This window comes from Coturnix japonica, chromosome 1 (genome assembly GCF_001577835.2).
Source record: "Coturnix japonica isolate 7356 chromosome 1, Coturnix japonica 2.1, whole genome shotgun sequence".
Lineage (NCBI taxonomy): Eukaryota > Metazoa > Chordata > Aves > Galliformes > Phasianidae > Coturnix > Coturnix japonica.
In genome coordinates this window covers 166,212,050-166,228,731 of record NC_029516.1, presented here as the reverse complement: position 1 = coordinate 166,228,731, position 16,682 = coordinate 166,212,050, and the positions used below count along the sequence as shown (strand labels likewise).

Sequence of the window (16,682 nt, the reverse complement as noted above, 5' to 3'; positions counted from 1 at the left end):
GCAGTGATGGAACGCTCCCTCTACATTACTTCCTAATGGATAATTGCAAAATATTCTGTAATGATGACGTGCTTGAGCTGTTAATTGATTATGAAATGCCTTAAGAGCTTTATGAAAAGCATAAGAGAAAATTATTATCGGATCATGCTGCTCATTAGCTTTAAAGAAAATGAATACGCTGCATTTCCAACTGGCTCGTAAACTTCTTTTGTTTGGAAATAGATCCATGTCACACACTTTTTGTCTGGTAATGTCAATGACTGCTGCCTGCACAAATGGATATGTGTTCTGAGAGCATAAGGGCCAGCACCGAGCTGTCAACTGGAGCTGTTCCCATTGACTGCAGAAGGACGCAGGGCAGTGCTTGTTTGCCTAAGTGCAAAACAAATGTTTGTGGAAGAGCTGGAGGTCAGATCTACACTCTCAGACTCCTGTGCTGGCGCAGCAGCCATAGGATTCTTTGAGAGGTAAAAATTCTTATTTCTGAACTGGAAGCATTATTATAACCTAAAAATCCCTAAATCTGTGGCCCTTCATTTGGCTGCTACTGCAGTAGTTGTGTAAACACTTCTCTTTGAAAACTTGATAGTAAGTTTCCTAAGGAATTTGTAAGATAGATCCTGTAAGGAAACTCACCTTGGCAGCATGTGTTTTCCCCCGTTCCTGCTCTGTGCTTTTGGAAGTCACACTGACAATGAGGAGAGCACAATTCTGAAGGCATCAGGATCCTACACACTAGGTAAGCACTGGCTGATCCTACCACAGCCCAGACTGACCTGCCATTTTACACTATGACAAACCTCTGCTAGGAAGCAAGCTTCACAGGAGCCAGAGTGCTTCAAACATTGCGTGAATGTGACCCCAGGTAAGTTATCACTGCACATATTTAGTGTTATCCGAGCCTGAGACAGAATATTCTGTGGTGTGAGGTGCTCAGCTGATGTCTTCGGTGCAGGGGAGAAGGCAAAGAAGAGACAGAGCAGCATGGGGTCACATCCCCACCAGGTAAGACCAAAAATTTACAGGTAAAACTGATTTTCCATACGGAGAACATATCTCATTCTCTGTATACATCAGTTTTTATCATCAAATTTTCTGACTCAGAGTTGGCCTTGGCAACATCAGCTTAATTGGTTTTCTTGTTGATTTTTACCCTTGGAAGGAGTTTCACGTGAGAAACAATTCCTGACTAAGTAGGTGTTTTATTTTCGATTCAGATTTTCAAAGCTTGAATATCAAGAGTATCAAACCCTGTTGGAATATTAATCTCAGCAGAGGAGAGTCCACATGAATTTACATCTGTGTAGTGCCACTGGTGTCAGTGACATACAAACTGGCCCTCATGTTGGCTCTGATGCATAAAAGCAGTCTTTCTACCTGCAGGTTCAGTATTCTTTCATCTCAAATACTCAAAATTTGGTTACAGTCACCTTCTTTAAGCCTCATACCTAACTTCAAGAAGGAATTTAAACACTTCAGGAATGGCTCTGCCCCAGCAAGAGAACTGCCCTGCACACTCATTGCCTGTTCAGCCAGAGAGTGCCACTCAAACATGGAAATTAACATGGAGGACTTAGACCTGTTTTGAATCTCAGTCCTGATCCTTCGTGTAAATAGTGAAAATTAGTGTAAAGCTGGATTTCATCTTTAGATCCCAAACCTGCCCTGAGTAAACAACAACTGACAGCTCACCATTTTTTAGAATGCAGACCTCAGAAAGAAATTAAGTCGAAAACATGAGAGTTGTATTTGTGTTTTCGATCTGTACCTCCTCACAAATAATGCTGTTGTCACCACTTACTCGGAAATGAACAGATATTTTGCAAAAAGCTTTTCAATTTCTACAGAAAAGCGTGGACCTCTCATTTCTGCACTCAGCCTCGAGGAGTTGGTAGCTCCCACTTCACTGCAGACCTCAAATGCTGTCAGGTAGTACCAGGGCTCAGAAATAGCTGCAAATTGAAAGTGAATTCTGGGTATTCATATGTAAATGAAAGTAACTGATGTCCCATTGTGCTTTTGCTTTCAAAAACTGGGAAAAAAAAAAACATAAAGTATTTGCATATAAAAAGGCTTTTAACTCACATTCTTTGCTCATTGGCAATCTTCAGAAGCCCATTATTCCTCCCTGCTGTTAAATTTACCTAGAAAAAAACATTCACATTACTGGTCATATAGAATTTCATAAGAAATAATTTCTTCTTCATTTATTTCCATCGGATGCAAAGCTCGACAAGGGGCAATTATTTCTAGGCACCAAGTGGTAGAACAACGTGAGATTTCGGTTCTGTCACTGTTTGTTTTCAGATGAGCCTGGCTAAAGGCATAAATGTGCCATTTGTCAACACCACAATCACGCACCCTGGATGTGTTTATAACTGTTTGGATGTGGTGCTGAGGGACATGATTTAGTGGAGGGTTGTTAGTTAGGGTAGTATGGTCAGGTCGTGGTTGGACTTGATGATCTTTAAGGTCTTTCCCAACCTGAGCAATTCTATGATTCAGCAGAAAGTCTTATTGTGAGGGAGAAGGAAGCACTGATGTCTTGAGTTTTTAATCCTGAGCATGCAGCTGTGTGACCGGATAACTGCAAGCAAATGGCTCCATCTTTTGAGGACTCGTTTCAGTATTACATCTACAGGTGTAAGTTTGGAACAACTCCATGGAAATCAATGGAGTTACAATGCTAATCCAATGTTGTTACTGTAAATGGGGTTAATGACATTCCCCTCTCTCCCAGGTTATCACAAGGATGTCTAAGGAATGTTGACTCTTTGCTGTGTAAAATTCTACTACTAATATTACTGTTAGTGCAGGATTTTGTACTGTACAGCTGAAAGAAACAGTTAACACGCAGGTATTCATGCTCAGCGCACTCTGCCAAAGAGCCATCATAATATTTTGGCTTTCATTATAGCACCTTGAGCAATTTTTCCATGACTGCTCTCATTATGAAAAGAAGTATGGCCTGTTATATTGGGAAATCACCCAGGTGCATATAAATAAATGAACAGCAAAACATTACTAAGTGTAAACTGTGCTTACGTCCTCCAGTGTGCTGTTCATTTGTGACAAGTCAAAGAGAACATCCTAAGTTTATAATCATCAGCTCTTATTCTGCAAAGCAATTTGTTGTTATATATATGTAGTGAGGAGGAATGAAATACACATGGGCAAAACAGTGGCCTGAAAACTAATGATTGCCAGAAGTGACCTGCAGCTTTCAGGCAATCCTTTGAGCATTTTTCTGTCTTGTTATTTCTGTATATAAAAGAGAACCATCTTTGCAAGTAGTAGTGAGGTTACCAGACATGAAAGCCCTGGCATATACCTATCCAATGCAAACTAGAATGTCACTTTAATTCTTAATACCTCAGATATTGCAATTCACAAAGTGATCATAGAATCACAGAATCACAGAACGGCTTGGGTTGGAAGGGACCTCAAGGATCATGAAGCTCCAAACCCTCTCCCACAGGCAGGGCCACCAACCTCCACATTCAATGCTGGACCAGGCTGCCCAGGGCCCCATCCAACCTGGCCTTGAACACCTCCAGGGATGGGGCATCCCCAACCTCCCTGGGCAGCTGCTCCAGCACCTCACCACTCATAGTAAAGAACTTCGAGGAAGAGCAGAGTGGGAGTGAGGCCATTTCCAGAGGCCATCCCATGGAGCTGCTCCCATCGCTGCTATTGCCATGGAAAAAAGCTGGCCTGCCAAACAACCATAGAGGCACAACACAAAATTCTGTCCCCTCATTAGAGAAACCCTCCTTGTGAATCACTGTCTTAAGTGTTTGGACCTCCTTTTTCCAATGACAGTGACAAGCAGGATCTCAATCTGGCCCGTAGCATTATGCTGTGACAGCAGCATTGCTACCGCTTCCACATCATCAGACTGCTCTGAGTGGTTTCATCAGCATGACATAAGAAAGATAAGCTAAAACATGCTTTGTTGCAATAATATCTGCCATAAGAAGTAAAGGTATTGCAACAAACACTGGAAATTACACACTGGGAAGAGATTTGATTTCCAAAAGCAGGTGCTTGCATGATAAGAGAAAAAGAAGCCACAGTGTTTCCTATGATGAATTAATTTGGGAAATAAATTAATCAAGTGCTTTTTCCTGTAGCCCTTATGAACTATCAGTAGCACCGGCTTGGCCAACTTGTCCTGAAAAAGAGCTCGTTATATCTAATTGGACATACTGCATAGTAAAGAATCGTATGATAAAATTATGAATGCTATATCCAATCAGAAAAATGCTCGGTAGTGTTCATTACTTGATTCCAGTGGTGGATGTCTGCCAGGAGACATTTAACTACAGTGTGCATTTGGGTTAGGTTAATACATTTTGAGAACAGAATCAGCCCTGACAACAGGGAAGTCATCTATTAGAAGCAGTAACTCAAAGATCGTAGCAAAACTGCTTGTTATAAAAGCCATAAACTTGGGAAGCCATCAACGTTTATGGACATTCATTATGTCTGATTTAAATAGATGGCTGAGCAGAAGAGGTGAGGATTTCTTAAGAGCTTGTGACTCGACCATAGTGAATCCAAATGACTGAACACATCTCAAAGTACAGAATATAGTTTATATCTTTCCCTACAGTCAAAAACGAAGACAAAATAGACACTTAAAAGATGCACAGGTGAGAGCAAGAGCACCTACATCTGCACTGCTTACAATTATAGAATCATGGAATAATGAAATCACCAAGGTTGGAAGAGACCTCCAAAATCATCCAGTCCAGTTGTTCACAGAACACAGTATTTCCTCCCTAAATAATGTCCCTTAGTGCGCCTTGTACACCTCCAGGGACAGTGACTCCACCACCTCTCTGGGCAGCTCATTCCAGCTCCTAACCACTCTTTCAGAGAAAAAAATTTTCCTAATATCCAACCTCAGTCTCCTCGGAGCAACTTGAGGCCATTCCCTCTCTGGTTTCTGGATGAAGGGGTAGAGTGCACCTTCAGTAAACCCAGACATGACACAGAACTGGGAGGAGTGGCTGGTTCACCAGAGGGCTGTGCAGACATCAAGTGAAACCTTGACATGTTGAAGAGGTCGGCAGGCAGGAATGTCTTGAAGTTCAACAAGAACTGCAGAGTCCAGTATCTGGGGAGAGACAATGACAAGTGCTGATTGGCCTTGTGTGCGTAAAATTTAACCTTGTCACTCTCCTTCATCCAAAATACAAGTCTGGCACTGATTCATGCCCAGCTGCTCTTTGATACCTGCAGGGGAATGAGTTGTCTGACCAGCCAACCCAGTCTGCATGAGAGGAAGCTGATAGATGGCATGCAACAGGGCTTTATTTGCTCCTCAATATGTGTTTACCCTGCATCACAGAATATCTATTTGTCAAATATTAATTGAATTCTCCAACATTTGGCATATTTGCATAACTATTATGAAATGGAGCATTATCTCCCTTGGCATTATATGCATTTCCCTTAGATGGTGTCTCTTTGATCCATTAATCATGTTTCCTGTATCCTCCCACTGAAGCTTAATTGCACACATCCTACAGAACACACTCACAAAGAAAGAAATTAGCTCTATGTAAATCTAAGGTTATTACTTTGCATCTATAAACATAAAACAATTAAATTATCCTCTAAAAAGGACAGCAATGAAATTTTGGATGAGCAACAATCACTTAAGGAAGCAGATTGAAGTAATTTTATTGGCCAGTGGGAAAGAATGGTTTTCCTTTGCCAAGGACATTGCTGGGGCAAATAATACAGCTGCCCTTGTCTTTCAACAAGAGTTGTTCTCAGAACAGCTTGAGCATGTTCTGTTGGGCTGGAAGAATCCCAGGCGTATATACAGACTGGAAGGAGCAGTCCTTGAAAGTAGCCCTGCAGAGAAGGACCTGAGGGTCCTGGTGGATTAAAAACTTAACATGAGCCAGCAGTGTGCTCCTGCAGCTCAGAAAGCAAATGGGATCCTGGGCTCCATCAGAAGAGAGGTGGCCAGCAGGGACAGGGAGGTGACTGTCCCTCTCTACTCTGCCCTCGTGAGGCCCCATCTGGAGTGCTGTGCCCAGGTCTGGGGCCACCAATACAAGAAGGACAGAGAGCTGTTGGAGAGGGCCCCAAGGAGGGTCACAAAGATGATCAGAGGGCTGGAACACCTCTCCTATGAAGACAAGCTCAGAAAGCTGGGATTGTTCAGCCTGGAGAAAAGAAGATTGTGGGGTGACCTCATTGCAGCCTTATAGTACCTCAAGGGAGTCAATAAACAGGAAGGGAGTCAATCCCTTACAGGGACAGATAACAGCAGGACAAGGGGAAGTGGTTTTAAGTTGAAAGAGGGAAGATTTAGGTTGGATGTCAAGGGGGAAGTTCTTTAATATGAGAGTGGGGAGGTGATGGCACAGGCTGCCCACAGAGGCTGTGGATGCTCCGTCCCTGGAGGTGTTCAAGGCCATGGATGGGGCCCTGGGTAGACTGGTCTAGAATTAATATTGGCAGCTGTGACTGTGGTGGAGGGGTTGGAGCTTCATGATCCTTGAGGTCCCTTCCAATCTGGTCCATTCTGTGATTCTGTGAGCATGTAAAAGCAAATCTAGAAGTTTTATTAAGAAGGCTTATCGAGATCGGAATTCTGGAGCTCAGTTGCATTTATCAAATTAAGCCCTACTAAGCTGAGGATACCTGCACTAAAATCTATGATCTCCCAGAAAACTAAACAGTTTTTTTCCACGTCCCTCATCCTGGTGCAAATCCGTTCTCAAGCCTTGTAAATTCTTTACCAAACTTGACTTTTTAAGGTTCTCTTTGAGACCTGTTCCTTCCATAAAGCCTTCTAATGACTCCATCTACAGAATCAGTTTCTCTCTACTAAAGAAAACATCAAAGATAATTTGTGATAGGATGGTAACCTGGTGTACTGCAGGTCTGTCTGATCATATAGTCTGTTTGATTCAGGCTGTGAGGGCTTGGATCCACTCTTCTCTCCATTAACATTCTGTTGGTATTTCATAAAGAACATCATGGTCATTTAATGGATAATTTCATGATAATGACAGGTACATTTTTGAGAGGAACCCGCATTCTTTATCTCCCTCTGCGTTTCAGCCAGTGATGGTGGAAGGTGCCAGTGACCACTAAACCACATCTTGCAGCTCCTAGTACCTAGCACACAGCTTGCACTGACTTGTGTGCAAATGACTATTGAGACATTCTAAGGTATTCTGATTGAATCCTTTCATCACTTATCAAACTGGCCAAAGCTGAACATTTACTCTTCTTTTTCCTTAAAATATCATCCAGAACCTTTTACCTGTTCTTCAGCAGTTTGTAGACCCGAAGCCTTCCAAATGTTCTTACATTAATTTTATTGCTTACAATACAGCCTTTGGATGGCATTTTGAGAGAATATGAGGCTTGTGAAAATTTCAGCAGACACTTTCAATATACACTTAATGTGCTGGACAGTGCCAAGGGAGAATTCATGCCAAAAAACATTATCCAGTGCTAGTTTCTGATTCCCTTTGCTAGTCTTCCTACGTATAACAAACACAAGCAATCGAATGGAGAAGGTAAATAGTATAAAGAAAGCCAAGGTTAGGTTGGAGAAATAGTAGCAGTTTTTGTTTTAGCCTTTAGCATCTTTCTAATGACTAGAAACTGCAAGTAGGGAGTCTATACAGGCAATGTTCTTAGTATGGCACTAGAACGTGTAGCTCCTCAGCCTCTCCTACATGACAAGGAGCATAATAATGAAAGTTATTCTTCCTCAACTGTCAAGAAAATTTATTTCAAAATCAGTCTTGGGCAGAGACTATTGTAGGCTGTGCCTGCATGGGCTGCACACACTGTATCACTCAGCTTCTAAAATGAAAATCAGCTTTTTCTTCTTGTTAGGAACCATCTGTCTTTGCAAGGTTTACGTATAAAAACTGCACTTAAATCGAATTGTTTAACAAAAACACACGGTGATTTTGAGATCATATTAACCAAAGGATCGCAAACCTTTGTAAAACCACATTCCTGTTAGTTGCTGGTGGTCGTGGTAATTAGATATTCATTGTTAAGTGCTAACAAAGATGAAACAGCATGACAAAAGTAATCACGGATCAAAACAAAACGAGCCATAGGGAAACATTTAAGAGCATATAATAATATGCTATGTGACACTGAGGAAGGCTGAATGCGGAGAATAGCCAATTCAAACTGAGTGAAGCTCTTATTTTATTCAGATACTTCAGTAATCAGCAAGAAGGAGACAAGAAACAAAAAACTGCATTACCATCTAATGAGGTGCTGGAGCTCTTGGGATGGGGTGTGAGGGGGGAGTAGTGTCTGAATATGACACTTTCTTTAAAGCTCTTCCTTCAGACCTTATCAAGGAGAACACTGAATTCTTGCAGAGTGCCAGGGTGAGCTGTCAGGTGGTTGTACTGTTCCATTAGCAGAGCTCAGAAAACCTGTTCAGCCAAAAAGGCAGAAAAACCTGCAAAAACCAGCCTTCCTCCATAAGAGCGAGGGACACGGCAGCCAGCAAAGAATTTATAACACAGAAAGAAGCAAGCACCCCTGTGTGGCAATAAGAGATAAATCTGGTCTATTCACCATGCCCTTGAGCAGGGAATCTGTTCTCTCAGACTGATCTCAGATCCAGAAATACAGCATACCAAGACAATGTGTCTGTGCCAGCATCTCTCTTGGTGGTTCACAGGTTGGTCAACAAGTGTTCTCTGCTCTTCAAAGCCATATTCCAAGGTAGCTGGTGGCCTGTCTGGAAAATAAGTTCATATTTACCCCTTATGAATTTATAGATAACTCTTCTAAGTACATTCCTTTACCCATAGGAGAAATATGACTGGCAGTTGAAGTGCATGGGAACTATTATCTCCAGTTTCATATGTGCCCAGCTGCCCATCACTACACAGCCCTTATAAAAGGAACACACCTACTTCCTAAGAGGAAAGAATTAACATAGGCCTGCAATACTGCAATTCAAACGGGTGTATTAAAGCACAGAAAGCATTATCATATTAAAATAGCTGCTAAATCTCTGGTTTTAAGTATACGTATGAAAATTAAGGGACAGCAGAAATAAATCTGTAATATGCTGACGAGAAAACACCTTGAAATAAAGTTCTTATGCAGTACACATAGGTTTCATAACTTCTTTTTTTCTGCAGCATATATTTGACCTCTTTCACATCTTATAAGAGGGCTATAAAATCCATAATCTCATTTACTCTCTTAATAGACTGCCTTCAGTTTTTTATATTATTTTTTATTTTTACCTGCTGACCTGCAGGATAAACCTATTTAGAAGAGCTGTTATTGCACAGAGCACTGCAAATGAAAATGCTGAAGGACAAAAAAATCCAATAAGGAGAATGGAAAATACATTCGGAAGGACACTGCTTAAGTTTAATGTATTCACTGTGCATACTGTGAAACATCTGGCTGTCTTTAAGGTAGATCAGGTATTAACTTTGTAGCCAGCTATTACAGGGAGCAGTTTGTAGCAAGGTGCTTCACAGGAAGGAAATTATCTCCCTAAATGATCCTATAGCACGGAAGTCACACAGAATCACAGAACTGTAGGGGTTGGAAGGGACCTCTAGAGATCATCGAGTCCAACCCCCCTGCCAAAGCAGGCTCCCTACACCATGTCACACAGGTAGGCGTCCAGGCGCGTCTTGAATGTCTCCAGAGAAGGAGACTCCACCACCTCCCTGGGCAGCCTGTTCCAGTGCTCCGTCACCCTCACTGTAAAGAAGTTCTTGTGCACATTCGTGCGGAACTTCCTATGCTGTACTTTCATCCCATTACCCCTAGTCCTGTCCCCACGCACTACTGAAAAGAGACCAGCCTCACCACTATGGCTCCCACACCTCAGGTATTTATAAACATGGATCAAGTCCCCTCTCAGCCTTCTTTTCTCAAGGCTAAACAGACCCGGTTCCCTAAGTCTCTCCTCACAGGGGAGATGCTCCAGGCCCTTCACCATCTTAGTGGCCCTCCGCTGGACTCTTTCCAAGAGATCCCTGTCTTTTTTGTACTGGGGAGCCCAGAACTGGACACAATATTCCAGATGAGGCCTCACCAGGGCAAAGCAGAGGGGCTGATCACCTCTACTCTACATCTTGGGCCGAGCCAACACATGGTGCCACACACGGAACCACAGTGACACGGATCGGCACAAACCGGGACCTGAGGAGGCGGTTTCCTCTCGGTTTCCCGCCGCGCTCGCGCTGATTTGCTGGCGCTATGGCGGGAGGCGGGAGCTGCGGCCGTTGTGCCCTGAGGGCTGTGGGGCTGTTCCTTGTTGTTCCGGGTTGTTTCGTGCTGTTCGGTTTCTTATATCTCCTCGTCGCTTCTCTCCCGTCTCGTTGTCCCCGGCTCCAGGTGACCGAGAAGGCTCCGGGTGGGGCTCTCTGTTGGGGGGGGTTGTGGATCTCTCATTAAACCGCTTTGAGGCGCTGAAGTGAGGGGCTGAGGGGTGGGCGGCGTTCCGCGAGTATTTGCTCTATCAAATAGCGTTATAGTTCTGTAAGAACTTCTTTACAGTGAGGGTGACGGAGCACTGGAACAGGCTGCCCAGGGAGGTGGTGGAGTCTCCTTCTCTGGAGATATTCAAGACCCACCTGGACGCTTACCTGTGTGATGTGGTGTATGGAGCCTGCTTTGGCAGGGGGGTTGGACTCGATGATCTCTAGAGGTCCCTTTCAACCCCTACAATTCTGTGATTCTGTGATAGGGCTCTGTGTGGTTCCTGTGGGAATAAACAGGAGGAGTTACTTCGGAAGCAGCTTATGTTCCATATAAGCATGAAGAGCTTTAGTTTGGGTGTGATGGAGCACAGGGACAGGCTGCACAGAGAGGTGGAGTCTCCTTCTCTGCAGATATTCGTGATCCATCTGGATGCTTTACTGTATAACCCGCTGTAGGGAACCTGCTTTAGCAGTGGGTTGGACTCAGTGGTTTCCAGAGGTCCCTTCTAACTCCTGTGATGCTCAGAGTTATGATTCAGCAGAGGGTTGTTAGAGTTAGGGTACTATGGTTTGGCTGTGGTTGGACCTGATGATCTTGGAGGTCTTTTCCAACCTGAGTGATTCTATGATCTATGATTCTGTGATTGAGTGAAGCTTGATTGGTACCTCAGCAGCTGTGACAGGAACCACAGCTTTTTGTCCCTGTTTATCCTGTACTGAACTTGACAAAGTTGGGCTGCAGTTGGTTGTGTGAGCAGTCTCTGATTCTTACATCTCTATTGTTATAACCAGCCTGCTTTAACTGTATGGTGTGGGCTGTGGTAACTTTTTGGCTTCCAAGGAGTGGAACAGTGCTTGTTATTCACTTTAAGGTGTGACTTTTTAGTCCCTGATGTAGATTTTGGAAATAATACTGTTGCAGTGCTTGCTACATCGAGTCATTGAACATTAGGAGTTGGAAGGGACTTGTGGGGATTATGAAGTCCAGCTCCTCTTGTAAGGCAGGTTCCCTATGGTAGATTATATGACAGAATAGTTCATGGAACTGCCTTTTATGGCTGGCAGAGCTGTTGGATGCAAATGGAACAGGCATAAATAGCTCATACTCCTTATACCTTGATAGCTTTGTAAGATCATAGCAATATGTTTTTTTCCTATAGCTATCTTATGTCACTTGTACCCAAATCTCTGTTTTCCATTATCCTACAGAAATTGATTCATCTGTGTTTCCAGAGATGAAGAGGAAAGCATCAAGAGTTGGGAAACTGAGGCTTAGTCCTAATGAAGAAACCATGCTTCTGAAAGAAGAATATGAAAGAAGGCGAAAGCTGAGGCTGCAGCAAGTATGCTTCTATTTTTGCAAGTTGTCTCTTCCATAATGGAAAATAAGTTTTATTTCATAGCTAAGTTAGCATCTTCACTGTAATAATATTAGGCTTATATTTAGATTGTGAATTATTTTCCATTGCTGTGTTAATTTACAAGTATGTGCATGTTAGCCAGCAGTGTGCCCTTGTAGCCAAAAAGGCCAATGGCATCCTGGGGTGCATTAAAAAGAGCGTGTCCAGCAGGTCGAGGGAGCTGATTCTCCCCCTCTACTCTGCCATGGTGAGGCCTCATCTGGAATATTGTGTCCAGTTCTGGGCTCCCCAGTACAAAAAAGACAGGGATCTCTTGGAAAGAGTCCAGCGGAGGGGCACTAAAGATGGTGAAGGGCCTGGAGCATCTCCCCTATGAGGTGAGACTTAGGGAATGGGTCTGTTTAGCCTGAAAAAAAGAAGGCTGAGAGGGGACTTGATCCAGGTTTATAAAATACCTGAGGTGTGGGGCCATAGTGGTGAGGCTGGTCTTTTTCAGTAGTGTGTGGGGACAGGACTAGGAGTAATGGGATGAAAGTACAGCATAGGAAGTCCTCACGAATGTGCGGAAGAACTTCTTTACTAGTGAGGGTGACGGAGCACTGGAACAGGCTGCCCAGGGAGGTGGTGGAGTCTCCTTCCTCTGGAGATACTCAAGACCCAACTGGACACCTACCTGTGTGACATGGTGTATGGGCCTGCTTTGGCAGGGGGGTTGGACTCGATCTCTAGAGGTCCCTTCCAACCCCTACAATTCTGTGATTCTGTGAAGTGGAAAGGTGTACAAGTAGAGCGTGTTACGGAAATACTTTGTTCAAAAACATTCTTCACCTTTAATGTTACTGTCAAAACATGAATTCTATTACTACAGGTTAGAGAGCAACAGAAGTATATATCCTCACAAATAAGGCAGAAAGTAAAGCAGAGGAGGGCAGAGAAGCTACATCAGTTAGAGGAGACACTGAGAGCTGAATGGCAGAAGGCACAAGAGGAGAAGATGAAGGCTTTAGAAAAACTGTTTTTATCAAGCTTAAGAGCTGTTGGTGAGGGTCACCGCCAAGCCAAGGAAAATGTAAGTAAACAGCTTAATGTTGTTGTCATAGAAATACTTGGTGTTGTAGAAGTAATGAGTCTGCCTGTCTTTTGGTTGATTTGTTGTTTTTTGTTTGTTTGTTTTAATATTCTCAATCTGGGAGCTGTAATATCTAAAGAGTGAAGAATGGAATGTTTACTTTTGCAGCTATTTACCCGTTTTCTGTCTGTGTAGACTCAGTTTGAGGGAATGCTGAAGCTGTTGGGTGAAAATGCATAGATTCCATAGATTTGCACTGATACATAATTGTTTTAATTAATGGCCAAGAGATAGCAAGGTGCTTTATCTTTACAGATTAATCAGCACTACTAAGATGTGTGAGTATGTTTATATTACTGTTATTATGAGGAGATTAAGAAAGATGCTTAGATTCCCATATCAGCATTTGGTTATATCAGCTGAGTCAAGTTTTTTGCTGTAGGCAGATTTCTCCTCTGTTGTCTTTATTCTCTTTTCAGAAGATAACAGAGGAGAAAAAATGATTATTCAGAGAATTTTTAATATGGTGGGGAAGGATTTCAGGCTTCTGATTCCTACTTCAGTATTTAATTTTGAACTTGATACTGATAGTACGAGATGTAAATAAAATTGTGTATTAAATGCTTGTGATATCTTTGTTAAGGAACCTGATTTAGAAGCCCTGGCAAAGCAAGCAGAGGAAAGGAAGCAAAAAGCGGAGAAGCGACATAAGAAAGCCCTGAAAGAACATAAGTTGCAGAAAGAGAGATTACTCTGTGAACAAACCCGGTATGCAACAGTTATTTAGTTTCTTTAAGCACAGAGTGTACTTCAGCGATGTGACAGAGTGAAAGGCAAAATTCCCGATGCTTGGAGCTGTTTAGTTTTGAAATGCTCTGGGTTAATGTAGTCAGGCTTGTGGGCTGACTTATGAGTTTTGATAACGTTTGTAGTTTTACATCCAAGATTGAAATGCCAGGTATACAAGCAGACCTGAGCCACTGTTGGTGGCCAGGCAGCCTTTCACCTCACTGTGTTCAGTGCACACTGTTGGCTGGTAGCTATTCAGTGACAGGTCAAGATGTGTTCTCAGTTCGGTCACCATGGAAAGTTACTGACTTGAAAAAAGGACATGTTGCATTTGACACAGTCTGAACCTGAGCTGGCATGAAAAATGAACTGTGTGCTCTTGGGATAGTTGAGCTTGAGTAGAGCTGACACCTACTGATTGAATGCTCAGCTTTGTACACAGTTGGGCAATTAAAATACGTGACAGCGATGCGGAGCTGTCTGAAAATAGAACTGAAAAGTGAGGTTTTGCTTTGATCTCAAGAAACATGTATGTTATTAATGTTTTTGCATTACCTCAAGAGGTTAATTTCTTATTGCTGCCTTTCAGTTCTGTTGATTCCTCCATGTGTTTGCTCATCCTTAGCAGTTAAATGAACTAACTGCTTGGATTTTTGGGTTTGCCTATTATGTTGCACAGTGCTGTCATTGGTTCTTGAATCATTTTCTTTCTCTCTTCCTTTATTTGCAAGTCGAATCGACGCACGTAAGCACGCTCTGGATGTGGAAAGAGAAAGAGCAGCCAGGGTTGCGAGCCTGCCACCTCCTCTGCCACATCCTCTTGAAGTATGTATCTATAATAGTGCACGATTTCAGGATGCCTTGTGTCAATACAGTGTGCTGTCTATCCCAGTTAGCACATATAGCCTCAGTTGTCTGCCATAATGGTACAGTGTCATTAGGCTCATGGAATGGCTTGGGTCAGAATGGACCTTAAGGAATGTGCTGCCAAGGGTTGCCACCTGCTAGATCAGGATGCTCAGCAGTAAGCATTGTATTTTGCTTTCTTCTGCCTTACTTGCTTTGTTTATTTTTTTCTTTCTTCTGTTTCTTTCAGGGAAGGCAAAAACTGTGGTAGGCTGTTGAATTTTGATAATAACTCAGGGCTAAAAGCTGTGGTTTTAATTCTGTGCTGTGCCTTTTTAGGGGAATGACTTTGCATCTCCTTCATGCTTCTTTTGACTTCAGTTATATTCTGAATAGAACTGCAGATCTGAACTACAAAATGTAGTGTTACAGTGTAAAATATAGTGTTATGGAATAAAGGTAGTATGTATGCTTAGGTTGTGGTTGGACTCGAAGATCTTTAAGGTCTTTTCCAACCTGAGCAATTTCTGATTCTAAGAACATGACGTGCTTTTTTTATTGTGTAATTAACTTTTGAAGTAAATTTACTAACAGAACTCTTTTAATACAGAGTTTGGTATCTAATATGTTGTGACCTTTCAGACTGTCAGACTCAGTAATATTCTGACCACAGACAAGAAAATAAAGGATTTGGGTATTTACTAAAGAAAGATTAATCTGGTCTCTCTCAGAGCCACTGTAATGAGAGCTTTTTCCCAGCTGCACTCAGCACCTGAGGTGTAGGTCCCTGTCTTGAAAGACAGAGGAACTGATGCATCTGGAGAAACCGAGTAAGGTCTGACTCTCGTTGTTTTCAGAATGATTAAATGAGGGATGCTTACTTACCTTTATTTGTATACTTTACTGCACACTCCTATGCAGATCTTATTTGCTGCCCGGTGTTTTCTTATTGTGGAAGTTGGCTGTGTGAGGATTAAAGCAAGTGTTTGGGGTTGTTCCTTGTGAGAACATCAATCTGAGCCAAATAAAGGGAGATGTGGTTGCTCAGTGCTCAGAATATCTTTCAGATAAGAGCTGACACATGGTTGTATACTTGAAACTTGTTTAAAAAAATTCTTGCTGCTGTTTGTATAAACACTTTTCAGTGAGGTTATAGAAAATGCTCTTTTTCCTGGTAGTTTAATAAACCGAACATAATAGACTCTGAGTTCTATACACAAAGTCTGTACTTGAGAAAGATTATTTTACCGTTATGTGTAATTATGTTGTGGATCTGAAGTTGCTCTGTATGCAGGTGGATATGGCAGCTGTTGTGTGGGATTTGTATTAGAGCATTAAAACACAAGCACTTCTGAATTATGCTGTTGCTCTTGAAAGAGGAAGGTAAAACTCCATGATGAATGCTGACTTTTGTGGAGGAGTTTGCTGCGTGCTGATAGATGCTCTCAGTTATCAAGCTTTCTAAGTATTCTTTGTAGAATCATAGAATCACAAGGTTGGAAAGGACCTATAAGATCATCTAGTCCAGCCGTCCTCCCTTCACCATACCTACAGGAAACCCCTGAACCATATCTCCTAGCTCCTTATCATTATGCTCACAACGTCCTGTCCTCGTCCCTATCATTATGCTCATAAGTTCTGTGTGTTTCTTTTTTTAATAATTAAGTGTATGTAAAGGTTGAAATGATGGTGTTTTCTGGAGGTAATTTTCTCTTTGTTTTTATTTATTTGCTTTCTTTTGATACTAATTTAATTGCGGAGCTCATTTCTCTTTCATTTAGCTGCCCTGCCAGAGGAAGCTGTTCTCTATGGCTTATTTGTACTTTTCTTTCTAGAATCTGGAAGTGAAAAAGATTGCTGCAATGAAGGCCCATGGTGCTGGCAGATTTTCCGCTACACGTTATCACATTTCAGAACCTTATGTGGACAGAGAAAGGAATGCAGAGCAGGTGATTAACTCCCCAGTGTTTGTGATATACATTTCCATGTTTCTTTCTTCGTGTTGCATTCTGTATCTGGATATCACATTAGCAATTAGGTTTCCATTTTAAGGCCTGTGCTAAGATAATCATTGTCCTCACCCTGCTTTTTTCTCTTCTCTTTTAGCTGTGTACTCACAGTCTTTGCTTGACATTCATGCTCAAATGTTTA

General features: G+C 42.3%; 1 protein-coding gene and 1 long non-coding RNA gene across 6 annotated transcripts in view; one reads left to right on the top strand and one right to left on the bottom strand.

The window, feature by feature from the left end:
- Positions 1-1,728: 1,728 nt before the first annotated feature.
- Positions 1,729-10,268, bottom strand: LOC107308442. Of its 3 annotated transcripts, none has more exons than XR_004305989.1 (4): positions 10,180-10,268; positions 8,264-8,752; positions 2,086-2,144; positions 1,729-1,952 (listed from the first exon to the last, which is right to left on the bottom strand). It is a non-coding gene; the product is annotated as an uncharacterized LOC107308442 (long non-coding RNA). The 3 variants fall into 3 exon arrangements; XR_001552803.2 differs by having other exon boundaries at positions 8,649-8,752; XR_004305988.1 differs by having other exon boundaries at positions 8,649-8,748; positions 10,180-10,257.
- Positions 10,269-10,271: 3 nt separating this feature from the next.
- The window catches only part of CEP295 (centrosomal protein 295), a 37,322-nt gene continuing 30,911 nt past the window's right edge, over positions 10,272-16,682 (top strand). For 2 of the 3 annotated variants that reach the window (XM_032442201.1, XM_015852282.2), the window contains exons 1-6: positions 10,274-10,380; positions 11,676-11,809; positions 12,696-12,896; positions 13,540-13,664; positions 14,417-14,510; positions 16,367-16,480. In XM_032442201.1, coding sequence (XP_032298092.1) covers positions 11,702-11,809; positions 12,696-12,896; positions 13,540-13,664; positions 14,417-14,510; positions 16,367-16,480 — 642 coding nt within the window. In that variant the 5' untranslated portion in view covers positions 10,274-10,380; positions 11,676-11,701. Of the gene's footprint in view, positions 10,381-11,675; positions 11,810-12,695; positions 12,897-13,539; positions 13,665-14,416; positions 14,511-16,366; positions 16,481-16,682 lie in introns of all 3 variants that reach the window. The other variant, XM_032442200.1, reaches the window with a different exon arrangement.